We start from the raw sequence: 21,808 nt of genomic DNA, 5'->3' as shown, positions 1-21,808 counted from the left end.
CAGAAGTGAGCTTTCATATGGAGGAGGGCCTTAAAGAGCCAGAGCATTATTTAGGACTTTTGAAGAGTTGCAGTATATAATATAGAGAATGAAATTAAAATTATTCCCTTTTACCTGACAGTAAATTTGGCTTCCTTTTCTTGCAGATATTAAAGGTGTCTAGCAGGGACTTTTAGTGGCTGCCACTTGCTCATCAAGTCACATGTAAATCAACATTATATCATTTGCTGAATCAAAGTGTTAAAAGAAATCAAATCAATGTTAAGTCTTGCAAACTCTGTGGTGTTATGGTGCCCTCTGGAGTCAGAGGTAAAAGATTCATGTCTTTGTTGTTGATGATGTTGCTTTCTCATTGTTGTTCCTCCGGATCTGTTGCTGCTAAGCAGAAACAAAAGATAATTTCAAGATTAAATTAATTAAATCAAAACATGCAGTCAGCAAAAACACCAAATAATTGTTCTGCTCTCGTTGTTGCTTTTTGTTTTTTTCTGCTGCAGAAAGAGAGAGGTTGTGATTCAGCTGTGTGTCAATAAAGACTTAAGAGAGAGTGTCATTTTATGTCAGTTTTTTAAAAGTAGAAAACGAGAAAGTCGTCACTGAGACTCGATGATTTATTGATCTATAGACCAGGTGTTGGTTCTCGAGCCCCCTTTTAAACATTTATTTTATCAACTTCATGAAGAAGAAGGTTCATGTCAAAATGTTTGTAAATGCATGTCAAAATGTATGTAAAAACATATATTTAGATAAAATATATGTAAAAACATATATTTCGTTGTTTTTGACCATTCGTCGTGATAGCTGGTATAGTGTAATGCTTTTACTTTGAATTATAGCGTCTTATTGTGGAAATGTAGCGGAAGTATGACCCCCCCAAAGACCCGGACGTTGTTGTGGTGTGCATCAGTTGAATGGACGCAAATAGTGGATTTGGGACTTATTTTCAGATTAAATTTTTGTTTTGAAGGTAGGTAGTTGTCTGTTGTTCGTTTTTATGTTTGTGTTGTTACTTGTTCTCTGTTATCAACCGGAAACTGCGATTAAACGTAGGATTTTAACCGGAAACGAAGGAATTAAAGCGAAAAGAGAGCTGCTGCCTGGTTGGAGTCAGTTTCACAGAGAAACCCGGCGAGAAATCTGCTTTTATTTAATTTATTAAGATCTTAATAAAATAAGATCGTAGACTTTCTGTTTCTGTCTTCATTTTTCTTTTTTAAATCTAAAAATCAGCCTCTGATATTAAATTTAAGAGTGTTTGTGGATGCAGGTTGTAAAGAGGAGTTATCATAAGCTAATATGAAGTAAAAGAAAATAGTGACCATATAATGGTCACAAATCAAGGCGAGTGTTGTTGTGATTTGGCGCTATATAAATAAAATTGAATTGAATTGAAAATTTAATGGAATATTCTTATGTGCTCTATATTTAAACTGATTTAGACCCACCTGAACGTAAAACACGTGTTATAAAATAAATAAATCAAACAATTATTTATAAAAATATAAAAAAAAATAATGCTTGCGTTTATTTATCAAACGATTCCACAGAAAAAAATAAAACTGAAATATTCCTGATTTAAATTAATGCAAACAAAGTAATTCAAGTCACTAGTGCTGGTCCCAGGCACTAGGAGTAAAAATCTTGACCAGCAAAAATCATAAAGATAATAAGGAATGAGATTCTCATAACAGATTAGTCCAGGTAAAGGGAGAGATCTGAGAGAAGGAAGTTAGATACAATGTGTGTGCAAGTGAATAAGTGGAAAGGATACCAGGAGCGCCAGAGGTCAATCATGATGGGAATATATTAGGAAAGATTGTTGAATATGAAGAAGAGGAAGACCTCAGAGGAGAGTCTTGGATGTAGTGAAGGAGGATGCAGAGGGCTGGTGCGACAAAGGACAATGATCTGCTGTGGTGACTCTTACTGTGCTGAAGTTGAGGTTCACCCTTCAAGCAGCCAAACTGTGCAGCAATAATGTTTCTTTTGTGCTGGAGCTTTGAGATCATCTCGTGTGTTTGTTTCATAACATGAATACATGAGTAACAGTGAAAACTGAAGTGAAGTTAAACTGGTTTTTCTCTTCAGGTCCAGACAGCTGCTGGGTCAGCAGGCCTTCATGGCTCACATCACCATCAACCAGTACCTGCAGCAGGTAACCTTTGACCTTTAACTGTGTCTGAAATGTACATTTTTTATGTAATTTGGTTGGAATCTGTCTCATTTTCCTCCTGAAGGTCTACGAGGCCATCGACAACCGCGAGGGCTCCTTCTGTGCTGAGCTGCTGTCCTTCAAACACCCGCATGTTGCCAACCCCCGTCTCCAGGTCAGCCACTGCTGCCTCGCATAAACTCTGAATGTTGCTAGAACATAGCCTCACCTCTGTGTGTGTGTGTGTGTGTGTGTGCGTGCGCGCGTGTGTGCGCATGTGTTACAGCTGGCGAGTCCAGAGGATAAGTGTCAGCAGGTTCTGGAGCCGCCATACGATGAGATGGTCGCAGCTCACCTCAGGTGGGACCGACGGATCAGACGGTGATGCTTTAGTGGTGTTGTGAGGACATAAAGGTGAAAGAAAATGGCTGTGTGTGTGTTTCAGGTGTACCTACGCTGTAGCCAACCATGACTTTGTTGAAGCCTACAAGTTCCAGACGCTCGTTGTTCAATATCCTTCATAAAGTGACTTTTTGGTCTCTTAATCACACAATCTGACCTTCAGTAAATAATCACTAATCAGTCTGATCAGCTCCTTGACTCCTCACGTCCTTCTTGAAGGCCTTTCAGTCCCACAAAGAGGAGAACTGGTGAGTTCAGTTTCAAAGTAGCAGACTGAAGCTGATTCTAACGTGCTGCCTTTGAACGCACCATCACTACCTTCTGTTTCAGGGCTCTGCCCGTGATGTTTGCTGTCACCCTGGACCTCCGGATATTCGCCAACAACGTAACTAACATTTCAACCTGGCTTTTCTTTTATCTGTTCAGCAGTCAAATTCATCCATATATGTGTGTTTATTTACAGTCCTGCACAAAAGTCTTGAGCCTCAACTCATTTCTTTAGATTTTGCAAATATTGACTTTCAACCTTGTTAGATTTGTAACAACCCTGTGATTGCCTTATATGCTATATTTCCATGTATGCTTGCACTGGTTTCCCATTTTCCTAGCAAAATATATAAAGAAATGAGGAGTACTCAGTATTGTGTTTATATTTATAGTAAGAAAACTAAAAAATGTAACCACTTTCCTCTAAAAATGCAAATAAAACAGCTGACGTAAAGAAATTTGTATAGAGACAGGACCAGGAAATTACAGGTGAAAACCTTCAGGTGGGATTGAAAGTTATTGAAAGTGGGTTTTAATTTTATTGTGTCCAGGCAGAGCAGCAGCTACAGAAGAAGGGTAAAGGTCAGCCTAGCGAGATGTTGGAGAAAGCAGCAGAGCAGCTGATGAGCTGCTTCAGAGTTTGTGCCAGTGACAAGTCAGTAAATATACACGTCCTCTGTGTATGCGTTTATTAGATTTCCCATTTTATGCACTATTATATTTCATGTTTAATGGACGTCCTTGTTAATATTCACATTTTCAATGTTGGTAGTCGTGCAGGTATTGAGGACTCAAAGAAGTGGGGGATGATGTTTCTGAGCAACCAGCTCTTCAAGATTTATTTCAAGGTCTAAACTCAATAATTAGTGACTGAAACACCCAGTTTATGAATCATCGATGGAGATTTGGTGATTGGTTATAGCTGCAGGTTTATGTGTTGCAGATCAATAAGCTGCACCTGTGCAAACCTCTGATTAGAGCCATTGATAGTTCCAACCTGAAGAATGACTACAGTCCAGCTCAGAAGGTCACCTATAAATACTACGTGGGCCGCAAAGCCATGTTCGACAGTGACTTCAAACTGGGTAACACTGCTACAGATATGGCGCAGTGTCGACTTAAACATTATTTGAAATTGTTAAACGATTCAGGTTTGGACTACAGTTAAAATCTTTTTTGTTTCTGTAGCCGAGGAGTTCTTGTCATACGCCTTTGATCACTGTCATCGATCCAGCCAGAAGAACAAGAGGATGATCCTCATTTACCTGCTGCCTGTCAAGATGTTGCTGGTAAGAAACTTTAGCACCTTTTTAGATTTGGTAAAATGGGTTTACACCAGTTTAGATCCTGATTAGAAAGTCCAGACCAGTTTACACTCAGGACTGTCAGGACTGTTGCATCATGGGAGCAGTGTAATGGTTCACAGGGTAACTGGTTGTTGCTGGTGTTTCAGGGTCACATGCCAACTCATCAACTCCTTAGGAAGTATGACCTCATGCAGTTTTCTGATGTTACCAAAGCTGTGAGGTAAGGAGAGGGGCAGGGGCATTATCACAGGAAGTGACATCACGTCATGTGGGCTCACAGGTAAATGTTTGTGTCAGTGAAGGGAACTTACTGTTGCTGAATGAGGCTTTGTCCAAACACGAGACCTTCTTCATCCGCTGCGGGATCTTCCTCATCCTGGAGAAGCTGAAGATCATCACCTACAGGAACCTCTTCAAGAAAGTGTGAGTGGTTCAGTAGCTGTTTTACCAACACACACACAAACTGAAATGTAATCAAATTCTTTTTACATATTACTTTTTTTAATGTTTTTTTGTTTATGAAGATTGGTCCCTTCATTTTTGAGAGCATTTGGACCTCAAATTTAGTGCCTTGTTTAGGTGTTTTGCCTTGTTTGTGGATATTATTCAGATTTTATAGTTTTATTCTGTAATCTTAATCAAAAAATGACTAATAGCAAATAATTTTCTCTGTAATCTCCGAAAACATGAACCATACCCTGACTGCTTTCTGTCTGCAGGTATCTGCTGCTGAGGACTCACCAGCTGCCTCTGGATGCCTTCCTGGTGGCTCTGAGGATGATGAAGGTGGAGGATGTCGACATCGACGAGGTGCAATGTATCCTGGCCAACCTCATTTACATGGTGAGGAAACTGGAACATAAAAAGCCACTTAGATTCAGGTGAACTGGCAAATAAACGCTGAGCTCTTCTTCTGTGTTTCCTGTCGTCTTCCAGGGTCACATCAAAGGCTACATCTCCCACCAGCACCAGAAGCTCGTGGTCAGCAAACAGAATCCCTTCCCTCCTCTGTCGTCTGTCTCATAGTCTATGAGACAATTCTACAGGGCTGCTTTCCTGGAAACGTTTTTCACTCAATTCATATTTCCTTTATTTTGTACTTTAAAGACATGTCGAATAAAACAGATGTTGGTTTGTAGAGCTTGTATCTGGTTATTACATTTGTTGCTATGAATTGTGGGTGTCAAAGGTTTTATTTTGAGCAGAACTGAACTTTTATCACCGCAAGATTAAGAGACTGGAATTTGTTTTTTCAAAAGCATTTTAATTTACACATTTCAAATACAAATATTATTCATGACTTAATGTTTGTGAAGTTCAGCAGCAGAAAGTTTCAATTTTGTGTTTTTGTTGTGACCATTTGGAAAAAAGAAACTGAATGTAGGACAAGAGACTCATAGCAAAACTGATTTATGTTCAAAGTTTTCAGTCTTTAGGGAGGGCAGCTGTTAATAAGAAGAAAACAAAAAACATTACAAGTGAACAAGAACAGGTGAATCAGTTTCAGATGGTGGCGATCTGTTAGCGAGCTTCTGGATATTGTCTCACTTGGGGAGTCGTGGCTAACTTCTCGATCACCTCCAGCCTCATTCGGATCCAGCTCAGGTAACGAGACAGTTTGCTGAACACCAAACCACCGCCGCTAACCTCACACTCAGACGGTGATGAGATTAGCAGCCCGGTCAGGAACACTGTGCCTTGCTCTACAGTGGCTACAGACGACCCTGGCATCAGCCCGCCACATGGCCTGTTGCTGGTTTCCGAATTTGACCTGCTGACCCCATGCGAGGACTCAAAATTCAGAGCTTTTGAAGTGTGGTTGTAGCTTGCTGTTTTATTCAGCAGCTCGAGGTTAGTGTTTTTGTTTTGGGTTTGATTCTGGAGCCTATTGACCGTGCGTCCATGAAGCCTTCCCTGGACTCCAATCTGGTTCCCTAAAGGTCTGTTTTGATGCTTGTGGCCTCTCTTTGGAATCTCAAGGTGTACATTAGGGTGTCTCTGAGCTCCTGGGCCCTCTTGTGTTTCATTTTGGTACTTTAATGGTTCATTTTGCTTCCTCATGCAGAACATTTTGTTGCTTAGTGGATGTGGGATGTTCAGCTCACGGCGACAATCGTCCAGCGTCATATAGACCAGTTTCTGGTTCTTGCTGAATTCCCAACTCTCTGTAATCCCAGTCCTCCCAGAATGCATCAGGACATTCTCGCTGAAGTCTTTGGTGGGCAAACAGAGGTGGATGAGGCTGGGGCTAAAGGTCATGGAGTCAGCTAGCTCGAGGAGGACAAGGTCATTTTCATGGTGATCTTTATGATAACCGTTGTGAAGGTACATCGCTTTGACAGTGAAGAGCATCCTCTGTTTCTCTGGGAGACAAAGGAAATTAGTTAAGAAATGAATTAATAATAAATATAATAAATATTTGGTCTCCTGCTGAATTTGTAACTTTGCTCACTTATCAAGAAAATAATAATTTTGCAATAACTTAATTTTAATGGATAGAGAAAGAACTGCATGATGTAAATGAAAAGTGTAGAGCACACCAGTGCCTTTTACTCAGCAGTGTGCACACAGCGCTCTGCAGCTCAAAAAATGAATTAATAACAGATAAACCTCTCAAAGTACAGCCAAAGATTTTTATATGAATGAATGCAGGTGGTATGATGGTTAGCACTTTTGCATCCCAGCAAAAAAGTCCTGAGTTCAACTGGCTGGGCCTTTCTGTGTGGAGTTTGTGTGGGGTCCCTCCAGGTACTCCGGGTTCCTCCCACAGACCAAAGACATGCAGCTAGTGGGGTTAGGTTAACTGATTATTCAAAATTGCCCAAAGGTGTGAATGCTTGTGTGGCTACTGTGTTAGCCCTGCGACAGACTGGCGACCTGTCCAGAGTGTACCCTGCCTTTTGCCCTATGGTAGCTGGGATAGCTGGTAGTCAACCATCAATTTCTGATGGACAGCTTTGGCTTTTAAAACCTTTTGAATCAATTTGTCTTCATCTGATCTGAAATATAGTTTCTAGAGTGAAACACAGATGTAAAACCTGTCCATACACTGCATTAATTTGTCAGTATGTCAATTGCTTATTCAGGGTTTAATGTGTGTAAGGGCTAGTTCTTCCACTTTTTGGTTTGGGTTTAATATTGTCTTCAGTGATTTGAACATTTGATAAAATTTAATCCATGTGTTTGTTTTTTTTGTTTAAAAATTGGGCAAATTGTCTGTGAGCACATCTGTTTGCAGCCTGAAATATATATACAGTACAAATACTTCAGATACGTTTTTCTGACAATTTTTTACTTTCACTCCCTACAATTTTAACATCCAACTGATGTGTCAGGAGTTAAAGTGCGATTCTTTTCCCCACACTGAGCCAATTACAACTGATTTTAGGTTTCCCCACCTGGTTAATCTGAGTTTAACCCCTGACCATACTTTCCTTTTAAAGTCACCCTCTGCAATATATGCAACAGAAAATAGAAATATGTATTTTTACATTTTCCTCTGCTGATGTTGTACTTAAGCAATTCAGGCTGAATACATTTATTAGAATAAAAATTTAGACTAAAACAAAGTTTTTCTGGCCCTACTGACAATATTTTATTAATACTTTATTAAAGCACATGATTCAGTTAGCTTTGCACAAAAGAACGTCCTCCAAAGAGCTGCTTTTACTTTTTTTCTTAGAGTACATTTCAGAGTCGCCCCTTTTTCACTTTTACTTGATTAAAGAAGTTGAATCAGTACTTGTACTTTTACATGAGTATTTTTCAACACTAGTGTTTGTACTTCTACTTAAGTACAGGATGTCTGTTCTTTTGCAAACTCTGAGTAACAGAAGCAAATTTAAAAACAGTAAAATTTAAAATGGAATGACGTGACTTTTTTAGATTTTTATTCTGAATGGATGAGAAATTGATGTCTATACATCACCCTTTCTATATTTTAATTTAGTAGTAGTTATTATAGTGTTATCATGGTGTGATAACAATAATTGTGATAGCATTTTCCTACCAGCAAGCACATAGAGGTTGGAGGGTTTTGGTTCTGAGTCCTGATAGAGGCAGCGGGCAGAGGTAAGGATGGACCGCTGACCCAGCACCACACCACTGCACAACTTCTGCAGTGTGCTGTTCAGCAGAGACACCTGGTGGCAGAAAACAGACACTTTATTTATTATTCTGGTTTTATTTAGACTGACACCACTGTACCAGAAGATCTTACCTGCCAGGGACAGTTACCATGGTGACACGTGGAAAGAGTTTCCTCAGGAAGTCTTCCACAGGGAAACTCGACTGTGGAGACAAAGACAACAATAAAACTTCATCTCACCAGTTTGAACTGGTCTCATAAAGTCTAGTGTTTTCGGAGCATCCAACCTTCTGGCAGACAGCTCCGTCCGTCGCTGTGCAGCTTGAATCCAGACATGCAGGAGCATCGGAAGGACTCGTAGGTCACTGTGCATAGCTGATGACAAGCAGTCGGACTCTCAGTCGGACACTCTAAGACAGATTTGGAAAACAAAGAATCATCTTTTATACGTGATGGTCTGATATTTCTTAATTCCCATTAGTGCACCATGAGTTTTGATCTCCCGTCCTTTTATGGAGGTGTGGTCAGACCTGCTGTTTTGGTTTGCTGTGCTGTGGACGACGTTATTGTCTGTAATGCCTCATCCTGTACTTTCAATTCACAGACTGGACCGTAGAAAGGGGCATTGCAGGAGCAGGTAAACCCCCGCACATTGTGAGTGCAGGTCCCTCCATTCAGACAGGGACTCTGCAAGCAGTGGTTTCCACCTCCAAAGACCAAAAACAGAAACTGCTAGTGTTTAGTAAACTAATAAATGTTTACATTTTTGCTGTGAAACTATTAAATCAAATATTTACATTTAAAATAATACATTTGATGACAGTAAATCAACAAAAATATTATTAAAATACATTCTAAACACATTTTAATTATCAAACTGCAGTTTCTAGTTGGAAATTAAATGTTTTTTTTAATTTATTTTATTTCATTAATTAATCAAATGTAGTTTAGCTGAAAGTAGATACTCACCTGAGTAAACAGCCCAGAAAGTGATCTACACACAAACAAAAAACGTTAGAATCCGAGAGGAATTAAGCAATGCACTTTTTGTTTTGTTTTTTCTCCTTTTTCTATGTATGTTTAAAGACGATCATTAAACATGCTCAAATTTTCAAATATGACATAAACAGGCTCAGGATTAAGACTGCAGCTCTGGGTGCATCCCAAGGAGCATTTAAAAAGAAACAGAGAACATCAAATGTAACACAGACATAAAAAAAAATGCAAATCAAAAATGATTAGGTGGTCTTTTAATGAGCCAGAACCCTAAAGAATCAGAACCTAAAACACATTGTTTTAGTCTGTGTTTACTGGAATCTAAAAGTAAAAAAAACAGGTGTAGAAATGAGCGCAAAAGCTCCCTCTTTTAATTTAACTAACCGTCCTCCGGGTGTCTTCAAAGTACTCGCGAGCCTCTTCAAAGTTGCACTGCTCCTCGTAGCACTCCCGCTCCAAGTTGCCCTGTAGGATCTCCTCTAAAATGAACGAGTTGGCCCGTTTAGGGCGCAGGAACACGGCGTGAGCCTCAGAAGCTGAATGAAACACTGAAAACACAAGAGCACTGAAAAGGCTGGAGGCTCCGATATGTTAGGATACCATGTCATAAATAATAAGGTGTCTTTTGCTGAAACAAAAAACAGTAACATTAACAGGAAAACAAATAAATAATTTAGAAACTATGTGATGATTATGGATGTCATAGTTACTTTGCTCAATGTTCTCTACAGTATTGAGTCTTGGAAAAGTCTTCAATTGGCCCTTAGCTGTTGTTTTCCTGGCTTTCTGAAGGTCAATAAAAAAAATTTCTTTGAATAAAAAGCCACTTAACTCAGGTGATGAACCAGTTTTGCATCTACTGGCCAAGAAGCCACTGTATCTTTACAGTGTCAAAAAAAACTGTCACGGTCATTTTGACCAAGCATTTTCAGTTTCTTATGTGTTGGTATCCTTCTGTATTATGATTTATGTTCTTATTCTTTAGTTGTGCTGTTTTGATTATTATTATAGGTGTTGTTCAGTGTCAAGTTTGCATCTTGATGATTTGTTTCTTGTTTCCTGTTTTACTTTAAAGGTCCACGTCTTATGTGCAGTGAGTCTAGTTGTGCTTCCCCCTGTCTCGTTAGGCCTAATTTCTCCCAGCTGTGTCTCCCTCCTGTTTCCTGTTTTGTGATTACTCCTCTGTGTATATAGGTCCTGTGTTTTCCTTTGCTCTCTGTCTGTGCTGTACCCTCAGATTTGTCTGTGTGTTTCAGTTATAGCTTTCATGGTTTGGCTTCTGTTTCATGCCAGCAATAAAGCTGAGGTTTTTGTGTTTGCCATTTTGTTTCCACGAGTCCTGCTTTTGGGTCCTCATCCCTGCCTGCCGCACACAGAGCCCAGACAGTCTCAGCTTCTTTAGCTGAGGGTAAAACAGTTTGATGAGCATAAAAGTTGATGAAAATGTGATTTCCAAAGGCTATTACATGTAGACTTCAGCTAATAACTAATAGAGTTTCAGGGGAGAACAAAAAATAAGAAAATTGTCAGGTCATGTCCGTAAGAAATGGGAAAAACTTCATGCATCTGAATATAAATAGTGTACCAGAATCAGTCAGGGTTTGGCCTCCCCAGAGCCCGGACCTCAACATTATTGAAGCAGTGTGGGACCATGTTGACAGACAACAGAGCAAAAGGCAGAAACATCCAAAGTAGAGCTTTTAATGTCCTTTGAGAAAACTGGAGAACTATTCCTGAAGACGACTTAAAGGAAGGACGAGAAAGCTGCCGAAGAGAGTTCAGACTGTGCTGAAGAATAAATGTTCTTGTTATAATTGTAAAAGTCACAATATTAATGGATTATTTTATATTATTTAAGGTAGTACTTATATTCTATATTTTTAACCATTAAGTAACCAAAGTTATAATAATAATGTAGCAAGCAGTCATTGTGACACGATTAGAGCTAATTGTGTCATGACTGTACTGACAGTAGAAATGTTGTTAAATTCTGTGCCAACTTGGAGTATTTTTATACCACTTGAATGTTTTTGTCAATCAACTAAGGAACAACAATAACACAGCAACAGGTCAAAGGTCACTCTCTTACCTTTTCCTTGACTGGAGACCTGAAGGAAACATTGAAGAAGGCAGAACAGGAGGAGAGACGCTGACATGATGCTGACCGCCATGACACTGACTGCACTACTGACACACACACACACACACACACACACATGTCCGCACACACATATATACACACTAGTGACTCACAACAGCAGTACAAACCTCACAGAAATTGTATCATGTTTTTAACAGTCTGTTAAACGGAGTTCATTTATATCTGTCCTGAAATAAACTAAGATGTCAGTCTGGTCCCAGGTCATTTTACTGGTGTGCTTTTTTATGTACAGATAAATATCCAGTCATTATAAAACTATTTGTTTTTTTTTATTCACATGATTCTCTAAAGAGTTAAAAGACAGCACAAGTTTCACTAAACACTCTGTTCTTGAGGTGGACTCTGGCCTTTCTGTTCAAACCACACAAAACAAACTAAAGGTCCGACCTCTGAACGGTCTGCAGGTCTGTTTGTCTGAGGTAAACAAGGATAGATTTCATCACAAATGTTTATCATCTAGTATATCTGGTACATCTGGTAGTAGATTTATTAGGGTTTACAACTTAAAATTTTGATGCAAGAAAATGACCGTTTTCCTCAGCAAAAACACCAATGTTATCGAAAATAAACTAGCTTTTTATGACATTTGCAACTTCATTTTCCTCCAGCAGAGTCACTGGAGAGATCTTTAAATTTCTTTTTAGGACATAACAGTTAAGTTTAAGCAATTTGTTACTTACCATCTAGTAATGCTTGTTTTGTTAGAGTAGTGATTACTTGGTAAATGGTAAATGGACTGATTCTTATATAGCGCTTTTCTACTCTCTCGGAGTACTCAAAGCGCTCTATACAACATGCCACATTCACCCAATCACACCCATTCTCACAAGCACTTTATCTACACTTAGTGCTATCTAACTACATTCACACACATTCATACTCCGATGGATGCATCGGAGAGCAACTTGGGGTTAGTATCTTGCCCAAGGATACTTGACATGCAGACTGGAGGAGCCAAGGATCGAACCACCAACCTTCCGATCAGTAGGTGACCTGCTCTACCTCCTGAGCTACAGCCACCCCAGCCACCAAGTTTTTACTTGAAACGTAAAAACATGTATCATATTCAGTTCAATTCTGTTTATCTTTATAGTGCAAAATCCCAACAGTTATCTCAATGCGCTAGTAAGGTAAAGACCAGACCCTACAACAACACAGAGAAAACCCAACATTTCAAAAGCCTCCTTTAAGCAAACACTTGGCAACAGTGGAAAGGAAAAACTCTTTTTTTAACAGGAGGAAAACATCTGCTTAACCAGTTGGGCATGAGGGGAGAGAGACAGAACAAAAAGAAACACTAAGGAAGAAAGCCAGAGTTTAAGAATAACTAATGATTAAATGCAAAGTATATAATTATGCAAAATGAGTGAAAACGATGAGTGAAAAAAAAAATAGTGCATCATAGGAAGCCCCCAGCTGACTCAGGGTCACCCGATCCAACCATAACCTTTGTCAAATAGGAAAGTTTTAAGCCTAATCTTTAAAATAGAGATAGTGTCTGTCTCCTGAATCCAAACTGGAAGCTGTTCCACGGAAGAGGGGCCTAAAAACTGAAGGCTCTGCCTCCTTTTATAATTTTACATGACCTAGGGACCACAAGTAAGCATGCAGTCTGCTATCAAGGTGCTTTAATGGAGTGATAGGTGCTATGAGGTAATTAAGATAAGATGGGGCCTGTTCATCTGGACGTAGCATTTCCAGTGGGAGAAACATTTCATCACTCATCCAAGTGACTTCTTCAGTCTCAGCTGACTGCAGCTTTCCCCAACCTTTTAAACAGTACATTTGCATAATGACTGAAACCAGCCCACTGAAGGAACAATGGGCCATGAGTACCATTCACAGAAAGTTGGGGAAGGGCTGCAATCACAGCATTGTAAGATGGAGAAAGATGTACCCTTAGGCCCCCTCCTCGATTCAGAGATAGTCTTTCCCTTTTCTTTCGCCATCTTACGCTCAATCAATGCTGTGATTGCAGCCATTCCTCAACTTTATGTGAATGGTATTCATGGCCATTGATCAGTGGGTTTTGGTCAGTGGTTGTTGATCAATGGTCAATTATGATGAAGGAACTGACCTCCGAGCCCATTGTTCCCTCACTGGGCTGGTTTCAGTCATTATGCAAATGTACTGTTTATAAGATTGGGGAAAGCTGCAGTCAGCTGAGACTGAAGAAGTCACTTGGATGAGTGACAAAACCTTTCTCCCACTGAAAACACTACGTCCAGATCAACAGAATCAACTTTTGGAGATTTACTTACCTGGATGATTGAGCATGGATCAAGATGATCGGCTAGTTTTTCAGCATTACTCTGAGACACGATGTTTTTAATTTTAGAGATGTTGCGCAAATGAAAGAAAGCAGCCCGACATTTTTGTTCAATATGCACTTTTAAGAACATATCCTGATCAAAAACAACTCCAAGATTCCTCACAGTGTAACTGGAGGCCAAGGTAATTCCATTCAGAGTAAGCATCTGAGGACATATCATATTTCTAATATTTATACAATTACCTCAGTTTCATTTGAATTTAGAAGCAGAAAAATGAGGTCATTCAGGTCTTTAAGACAAAGTAACTAATTTTTGTGTGTTATCTGGCTTCATGGATAGTTGAGTATCATCTGAATAACAGTGAAAATGTATGCTATGCCTTCTAATGATATTTCCTAAGAGGGAGCATGTATAATGTGAAAAGAACTGGTTCTAGGAACCCTGTGGAACTCCATAATTATCCTCAGTGTGTTAAGAGGACTCATCATTTACAGGAAAAAAAATGGATGAGATGAGTCCACTGTCAGAGGCCATAGAGTTTTGTAACACGTCACTAAAGCTGTTTCTTTACTCTGAAACCTGACCGAAACTCTTCAGATAAACTCTTCCTCTACAGAAGATTTTTTGTGCTGTTTTACAACAACTCTTTCAAGATGTTTGGAGATGAAAGGAAGGTTGGAAATTAGCCTATAATTATGTAGGACAGCTAGATCTTTTTTGTTTGCTTTACTCAGAAAAACAAAAAGAAACAAAAAGTGTGATTTTAAGAGGACATCACGCTTCAAACTATTGCTATATTATTGTGTTATTGCTGGAAGTTTTTTCAAATTCAGCTCAAAAGCTAATTTCTGTCAGCAACTCATAAAGAATACATGGACACAGACATGCTTTCCATTCTCACTTTAATCATACTGACCAACAAAATTATTAAAGTTTCAGTGGATATGGCATGTTAGTGACAGTTTGTCCCTTTAATGGAATCAGTCTGAACAGAAAGAGTTAAACAGGAATCTCTGAAAAAACTGGAACATCAAACGGAGATCAAGACCATACAAAGCTAGAAGTGAGGGAAGGTTGGACAGAAATTCATCTCAAATCATGAATTTGAAACAAAAACAAAATATTGATGTTACATAAACCCAAATTAAAAATATAAAAGGGCCAGGAGTAGTACCCTGAGGAACCTCATAAACAATTATTGACTCTAATTCTCTCTGTCACGGGTGGGACCTGTAGCTCTTTGCTTACAAGGATAAACATTGTTTCTCTGAAGGGATTACATGAGAGGCATAAGTGTGAGTGTTGGTGGATGTTTACAAATGTTTTACAGATAAAGCCTTTTTATTGCAAGATGCTGACTGCCGCCATTTGTGCCACTGTGCACCAGCTTCTTGATACCCTCATGGATCCATCGAATGTACCTGGACACCTGGGTGTAGAAGTTATACTTGCCCTTGCGTCCGCAGCCTTCGCCCCAACTCACAATGCCAGTGATGAAGTGGGTGTCATTATAACGTGTGATGTGCGGCCCACCACCATCACCTTGGCAAGCATCCCTAGATTTGTAGCCAGCACAGAACATGCCATTAGTGACTAGAAACCGAGTGGAACTGATGCAGGTTTGACGGTCCACGTGGGTTACAATGAGGCGCTTCATGATCATGGATGGAATCTGAGCCTCCTCAAGACGTCCAAAACCACTGACCACAGCTACTGGCTCCCGCATCAGGACCTGAAATTAAAGGTAAAAATGTATCCAGAGTGGCAGCTGTCTGTTTCTGATCCTGCATTTCTTTTATTTTTTCATGTAAACATGGCATAACTACAGTTATGTAACTACAGGTCTTCAACACCCAGATAATTAAATGTTTAAGCTTAATTTGTGGAAAACACAAAGGCCTTCTTTTAAGGTAAATAAAATAGAGTGACTGCTCTAGCTTGTGGGAAAGTCAACCCTCAAAGTATTTGACCATTGGCCAAGAAGAAATCAGATTTAGGAACCAACTTCTTACAGATGTCAGATTTGCACTATAGCATTTAAAGATGCTAAAAGTGGTGTTTATTCACTGCTGTCTTTAGCTAATTAATTAAACCATGCCTTTATATCGCAATCATACTTGAATATTTTTTATTTTTTAACTTGAGTTTTCACTCTTTACTCTCTCATGTATATATTTGAACTTAAATCTGTATTTTTAGTTCTGTGTTGTGAAGCACTTAGAATGACTGTGGTGTTTCAAAGGTGCAACATACAATAAATGACATGTTTATATTCAACTGTTTGCCCGTCCCTAATTTTTTGAATTTATTGTTGGATCTTGTGTAGCACTTCTTGTGAAGGTGATATATAAACCAAATTTTACTTACTGACTTATTTTTTTTAAAACCTTCTTGCACATTTGTCACATTCACATGTTTTAGATCATCAAGCACATTTTAATATTAGTCAGATACAGTTTTTAAATGATGATTTCATTTAAGAGAGTAGAAAAAAGCTATCCCAACCAATCTGACTCCAAAATGAATAACTGGTTGTTCCATCCTTGGCAGCAAGAACTGTGAACAAACATTTGTGAAAACTGTGGAGAAATATTGTGTCACTCTTCTTTGCAGAATTGTTTTCAATTGCAAAGACTCAATTTATCTCAGATCTGGTGTCCACAATTACCCACAAGAATTAAAAAACAGAAGGTTTTTAACCCTTTCACGCATAGTGGTCACTACAGTGGTCAGCTATTGAAAGGCTGTTTTCTTGCATTTGTGTCAGTGTTCATGGTATACTTGCACTTAAAACATTACATTGGACACTGATGTGTCACCCCATACCCTGCCACCCACTGGTCGTTTAATGTTACTATAGGTGTATGACGTGTTTCACTGTAATTATTGTTATTTAACCCTGTCATGCATGAATTATGACAACTTTGAGCAGGATTTTTTTTCTTAAGTGTTTTTGTTCATCTTTTCATGGCTAAAAATGAATACTTAAGAAAAAAATCCAGATTGCGCTTGTCATAATTAATGCATGAAAGGTTAATCGTGTTATCAGTCCATGTAATAATGTTGGAGCAGTACCTGCACTAAGTATGTGTGATGATTTTGGGGGCATTTTTTACTGACAAAGTTTCAGCCATTAAGTCTTGTCTTGTCATCTATTGCCTCAGACCACGTTGTTCCTCTGACAAACTTTGATAAATTAACATTAGAAGCAATCTGAGCACTTCACCCTTTACATTGATGGGAAGGAGGTAGAAAGGGTAGAAAAGTTTACCCAATTACCCCAGAGACTGCTAGTAAACTACTACCGCTCCACCATCTAGAGCCTTCTGACCTACTGCTGTACACGCTGGTTTAACTGCTGTACTGTGGGGGACAAGAGGAAACTGCAGCGGCCGGCAGGTGGTGAGGGCAGCAGAGCAGGCAATTGGCACTTCACTAACCCCCCTCAGAGAAAATTATACTGGCAGATTTCAGTGGAAATCCATATTATCATCAAGGACTCGCACCCTGGACACAGTGTTACTGTGCAGATACTTACGTTATTGCGTATTACACACGTAAGTTTTAGGTGCCCTTAAACTTAAGTCTATTTTTATCTTCTTCTCATATCCTAAAACAATCGCAATGTAAATCTACATGATGCCAACAGAGAGAACACAAACTGTGTTTCATTGTCTTGTAACAGTGACAATAAAGATCTATTCTATTCTATTAAATGTGGAGTAAAATGATGACACTAGCTTAAAGTTTCACCTTTTTGGCAAAGTCTTGCTCAGGAATGCAGACTGGCAGGATGAACCTCGTGAACTTGATAGGTGTAGCCAGTTTGATGAGTGCAATGTCGTTATCGTAGGTTTGTGAATTGTAGTTTCTGTGGGCGAGGACTGCTTCCACTTTGTGGTCAACTTCAGTACCTTCATTCACTGACCTGTCAAACTCACCTGTATGCAGAGAAACAAACAAAACACTTTAATTACAACAGTCAAAACAAAAATGAATACATATATGACACCTACAAATCTGTAGTCACATCTGTAATCTGTTTCCAGAATTTACTGATGTAAAAGGACTTGTTTTATTGCAGTCTGGCACTGATTTTTAGTTGGGGTTATGGAGCTGTTATTGCATGATTTTGCCAGAAGGAGGACGTAGCATTGAGTGCGATAGGCTGCTGCAATGCTCCCACACTTCAGACAAGGAAAATTCTCCAGACAGAAAAACCGATATCATAAAGCATGTAATAGACGCGCCAGTCCATCGTGTCCAGCCTGGTTCTGCCAGAAGTTTCTTCCTGTTAAAAGGGAGTTTTTCCTTCTCACTGTCGCCAAAGTGCTTGCTCAGGGGGTCATATGATTGTTTGGTTTTTCTATGTATGCATTATTGTAGGGTCTGCCTTACAATATAAAGCGACTAGAGGTGACTGTTGTTGTGATTTGGCGCTGTATAAATAAAATTGAATTGAATTTACTGTACCAAAGAAATTATAGTAAATATTTATATAAAAGATTTATGATTTCTTATTAGGCAGACAGTCATCATTAAAATAAAACTTAAGCAGGTATTTTTGAATCTGAATGTGAAGACCTAGAATTGTATGTGAAGGTTTGTAATTGGCTCATCAGACCTACCGAGCCTGACGTTGAAGTCATCTGACTGGTTTACACAGCTGGCAGCTGTCAGGATGATGTTTTCATTGAGTATTGTTCCTCCACAAAAAACGTTTTCATTTTCATTGAAAAGGAGGGCCTAAGATATGGGGAAAAAAAACCATGTAAAATTAGACTGTTAAACCTGTCCAGAGTTGGAAGATGTGTGAGGATGACAAGCAATTCTATGAACTCTGTTAAAAAACAAAAAACTCATTTGAGAGTGATAGTCTGTATCTGATCAATATTTTTAATGCAACTTCATGTTGTGGGTATGTTCATGTGTGTCTCTACCTGCCATGGACATTCTCCTGGTGGACAATACCCTGACTGGCGATATGACTCATCTTCTATTTCAGAGTCAATCAGACTTTCCAAAGTTGTCCAGGTCTTTGCTGGAATTTGGGTTCTGTTTTCAGACACTAAATCGGACATTAAATCAGCATCCTGGATCGGCTCTGTGGAGTTTACACTGCTGTTAAGTGCAGTTATATTCCCCTCCATTGTTTTTGTCTGATGGTCCCTCAAAACAGTCTGCAGCCCTTTGGGGAGGATGAAACCACATCTGATGGTCTCTGCAAGAGTTTTATATAAATTAGACGTTGGATTTTGTCACCAGAAAGTTTAGTTTCACTTTTTATAGTTTCTAATGTCTGATCTGTGATGTATTTCACTGCTCTGCTATCAGAGTAAAAGACCAGGTAGATTCTTAAGACTCTCACCATTGAAATGGCAGGATTTTTTATCAGATGCCAGGAAGTACCCATCAGCACAGGAGCACTGAACACTTCCCTGGATCATATTGCAGAAATGTTCACAGCCGCCATTTTTGTTCTTACAGAGCTGAGGAAGAACTGCAAATACACAGACACTGTTAGGATTCTGCACTCCTCCTTGTGTGTGGCAGTTAAAGTTGAACAATTCAGAGACACTGTAGTTATGCTTAGCATCTGAACAAGCACCACATCGCCAGTATCCCAGCTAAGATTAATCTTAGATACATATCTCTTTTCATGTATAATTTTCACCTATTTGAAATATGTTACTGTGCTTTCTGTCCAGTTTTGAAGACAGTTGGAGTAACTATACCAGAGCAAGGCTCTAGGCCCAGATAACATCAGCCCCAGTATTCTGAGGACCTGTGGTAGCTAAGTGTGTTCCCGAGTCAAATTTATAACCTGAGTCTGAAGCAGCAGAAAACAAATCCCATGTGATTCCTGTACTGAAGGAGCTTGTACTCTTTGTCCTTTATCTCACAATATAAAGTGCATTGAGGCAACTGATGTTGCTATTTGGTACTATATGAATTGAAAGAAAAAAAAGAAAAATTGGTACTATCAGAGCTATCATTAAGGTAAGACTAGTTTAAACATCTGTTGACCCTCTGCAGTTTGTATACAGATCCGGTCAGATTGTCTGGTTGACGCTATCTACGCAAGTATAAATTGTATAAATGATGACTGTTACATGCGTATATTTGTTGCTTAAAATCCACATAATTAAATTACTTGGAACAAACAAAACCCTGGAGTTTACCACTTGGAAAGCCTATCGTTTTAGTTTAGTTTAGTTTTAGGTTTGTTTTTCTTCATTTCTTTTCATTTGGCTTCTTATTTTTCTTTTCATTAATTAAGCAGATGTAGTTGAACATATAGTAGCTAATGTGAAATAAAACTCACCAGAGTAAACAGCCCAGAAGGTTTTCTACACACAAAAAAAAACAACAGTTAGAATTCAGGAGTCATTAAACAGGACTCTTTATCGTTTTTTCTGGGGTTTTTTTCTAACATTTAAATGTAAAAAAACAAAACAACTAATCTAATAACAAACATAAAAGCTCAGACTTGAGTCTGCAACTGAATTTTTAACTGTGTATCACGCACTCTAGTCGAATCTAAGAATGAAAATGCAGGTGTAGAAATGAGCTGAGTAGCTCCTTTTTTAAATTTAACCAACTGTCTTCTGGGTGTCTTCAAAGTACTCGCGAGCCTCTTCAAAGTCGCACTGTTCCTCGTAGCACTCCCGCTCCAGGTTCCCCTGTCTGAACTCCTCCATAAATGTATTGGCCCGTTTGGGCCGCAGGAACACGGTGTTGGCCTCGGGAGCTGAACGAAACACTGAAAACACAAGAGTGTGAATTTACAGGTTGTTTCCTGTGGCACATTTAGTCATAACTGGAAGAACTGAGCAACTGAAAAACTGGAGGCTCTGCCATGTTAGGTTAACACATAATGAATAACTAAAACTAACTGAAGTGTTACAAAGTTAACAGAGGATAAAAAATTAAACAATCAGTCATTTAATTTCTACTGGTGCTTTGACAGCTTTGATTATAGCTGTTATATATTCATTTTTGTCTACAGTACTTTTTCAAAAATCTTAAGCCACGCCTCTGCTTACCCACCAATGGCTCTGTCCTCCACTGCAAGATAACAATCTGCAACTCACCTTGACCTGTGCGGTCCCCAGTCATCCTCCTATCCTCCCCATGGTATCATACAAACTCTAATAAAAGACTTAAAGCAAACCATTCCCTTTGGTGCACGTTTGGCTTTTGCTCTTGAGACAGTTTATCACCAGTTGCACTGTTTAGTGGCATGACATGATCTATAGAAAATGCCAAAGATAACGCAGTTTGACAGACATAAAATAGTATTATAGCACTAATGAGGTGATTACCAAAGAGCTATTAGCTCTTCAAATGTATTCTTAAAAAAATGAAGACTGAACAGTGAAGGCCCAAATAAGACGTGGCAAATTTTAAAGAAATTACAAGAAAGCTGCCCAAGAGAGTTCAGACTGTGCTGAAGAATTTTACAATTCATAAAACGTGCACATGTAAATAAATTTGCTTACAAAGTGTAAAGAAATGAGCGGAAGTCTTTTTTGCACATTAGTGTACAAATTCATGAAGTCACTGTTTAAATGTGATTTGAATTAAGAAGATTAGAAGTCATGATATTAATGGATTAATTTATACTTTTAGTATAATTTAAATAAAATGTAATAATTGAATTTAATAACTATTTAATCACTATGTTTAAGGCTGCATTGGAGGTTTCAATTTTTGTGTGTAATATTTTACTTAGCCATCCCCATTGTTTTTTTTAACCACTAAGTTACTATAGTGATAATGATGCTATTTTGACACAATAAGGACTAAATATTGTTTGTTTGTATAAGCTATAACATTGGACACAAAGCAATTTTTCTAATTATCACTACTGTAGTAACAGTAACTGTAGTAACAGCAGGTTTTTATACCACTTGAATATTTTTGTCAGTCAACTAAGGAACACCAATAACACAGCAAAAGGTCAAAGGTCACTCTTTTACCTTTTTCTTGACTGAAGACCTGAAGGAAACATTGAAGAAGGCAGAACAGGAGAAGAGACGCAGACATGATGCTGACCGCCATGACACTGACTGCACTGCTGACACACACACACGTACGCACACACACATATACACACTAGTGACTCACAACACCAGTATAAACCTCAGACATTGTATCATG

The 21,808-nt window shown here is 38.8% G+C and overlaps 3 protein-coding genes across 4 annotated transcripts; 1 reads left to right on the top strand and 2 right to left on the bottom strand.

Annotated features, from left to right (window-relative positions):
* Positions 1-865: 865 nt before the first annotated feature.
* pcid2 (PCI domain containing 2) lies at positions 866-5,249 on the top strand. The gene is made up of 15 exons (XM_087835874.1): positions 866-967; positions 2,089-2,155; positions 2,238-2,327; positions 2,439-2,512; positions 2,598-2,663; positions 2,761-2,802; positions 2,885-2,939; positions 3,373-3,476; positions 3,594-3,669; positions 3,765-3,906; positions 4,010-4,110; positions 4,275-4,348; positions 4,426-4,551; positions 4,848-4,971; positions 5,065-5,249. The coding sequence occupies exons 2-15, from the start codon at positions 2,120-2,122 to the stop codon at positions 5,152-5,154; spliced, it is 1,200 nt and encodes a 399-aa protein (XP_087692000.1). The 5' UTR covers positions 866-967; positions 2,089-2,119; the 3' UTR covers positions 5,155-5,249.
* A 142-nt stretch (positions 5,250-5,391) lies between these two features.
* Positions 5,392-11,406, bottom strand: prozb (protein Z, vitamin K-dependent plasma glycoprotein b). 2 transcript variants are annotated; one of them, XM_035911813.2, is made up of 8 exons: positions 11,301-11,406; positions 9,596-9,690; positions 9,185-9,209; positions 8,746-8,922; positions 8,503-8,625; positions 8,348-8,418; positions 8,138-8,270; positions 5,392-6,491 (listed from the first exon to the last, which is right to left on the bottom strand). In XM_035911813.2, exons 1-8 carry the CDS (start codon positions 11,380-11,382, stop codon positions 5,650-5,652), a joined length of 1,548 nt encoding a protein of 515 aa, XP_035767706.2. In that variant the 5' UTR covers positions 11,383-11,406; the 3' UTR covers positions 5,392-5,649. The 2 variants fall into 2 exon arrangements, with proteins under 2 accessions (XP_035767706.2, XP_006800402.2); XM_006800339.3 differs by having other exon boundaries at positions 5,393-6,491; positions 9,596-9,759.
* Positions 11,407-14,536: 3,130 nt separating this feature from the next.
* LOC102784942 (coagulation factor X-like) lies at positions 14,537-21,754 on the bottom strand. The gene is made up of 8 exons (XM_006800340.3): positions 21,628-21,754; positions 20,248-20,408; positions 19,971-19,995; positions 19,014-19,145; positions 18,586-18,866; positions 18,274-18,391; positions 17,399-17,586; positions 14,537-15,377 (listed from the first exon to the last, which is right to left on the bottom strand). The coding sequence occupies exons 1-8, from the start codon at positions 21,707-21,709 to the stop codon at positions 14,970-14,972; spliced, it is 1,395 nt and encodes a 464-aa protein (XP_006800403.2). The 5' UTR covers positions 21,710-21,754; the 3' UTR covers positions 14,537-14,969.
* Between the last annotated feature and the right edge of the window lie 54 nt (positions 21,755-21,808).

This window comes from Neolamprologus brichardi, chromosome 23, assembly GCF_056152115.1.
Source record: "Neolamprologus brichardi isolate AB-2024 chromosome 23, ASM5615211v1, whole genome shotgun sequence".
Taxonomy (NCBI): domain Eukaryota; kingdom Metazoa; phylum Chordata; class Actinopteri; order Cichliformes; family Cichlidae; genus Neolamprologus; species Neolamprologus brichardi.
Note: the sequence above shows the minus strand (reverse complement) of the source record. Positions and strands in the feature narration are given on the sequence as shown.

What these genes read in the sequence shown, in the direction of transcription:
- pcid2 (XM_087835874.1), top strand. Translation starts at nt 2,120, where the DNA reads ATGGCTCACATCACCATCAACCAGTACCTGCAGCAG. An exon ending in TGCCTGTCAAGATGTTGCTG is followed by an intron (nt 4,111 to 4,274) that starts GTAAGAAACTTT and finishes CTGGTGTTTCAG; the next exon opens with GGTCACATGCCAACTCATCA. An exon ending in TGGCCAACCTCATTTACATG is followed by an intron (nt 4,972 to 5,064) that starts GTGAGGAAACTG and finishes GTCGTCTTCCAG; the next exon opens with GGTCACATCAAAGGCTACAT.
- prozb (XM_006800339.3), bottom strand. Translation starts at nt 11,382, where the DNA reads ATGGCGGTCAGCATCATGTCAGCGTCTCTCCTCCTGTTCTGCCTTCTT. An exon ending in ACAGCAAACCAAAACAGCAG is followed by an intron (nt 8,626 to 8,745) that starts GTCTGACCACAC and finishes AATCTGTCTTAG; the next exon opens with AGTGTCCGACTGAGAGTCCG. An exon ending in ACGGAGCTGTCTGCCAGAAG is followed by an intron (nt 8,419 to 8,502) that starts GTTGGATGCTCC and finishes TTGTCTCCACAG; the next exon opens with TCGAGTTTCCCTGTGGAAGA.
- LOC102784942 (XM_006800340.3), bottom strand. Translation starts at nt 21,709, where the DNA reads ATGGCGGTCAGCATCATGTCTGCGTCTCTTCTCCTGTTCTGCCTTCTT. An exon ending in GGTCTTCAGTCAAGAAAAAG is followed by an intron (nt 20,409 to 21,627) that starts GTAAAAGAGTGA and finishes TTGTGTTTTCAG; the next exon opens with TGTTTCGTTCAGCTCCCGAG. An exon ending in AAAATCCTGCCATTTCAATG is followed by an intron (nt 18,867 to 19,013) that starts GTGAGAGTCTTA and finishes AAACTCTTGCAG; the next exon opens with AGACCATCAGATGTGGTTTC.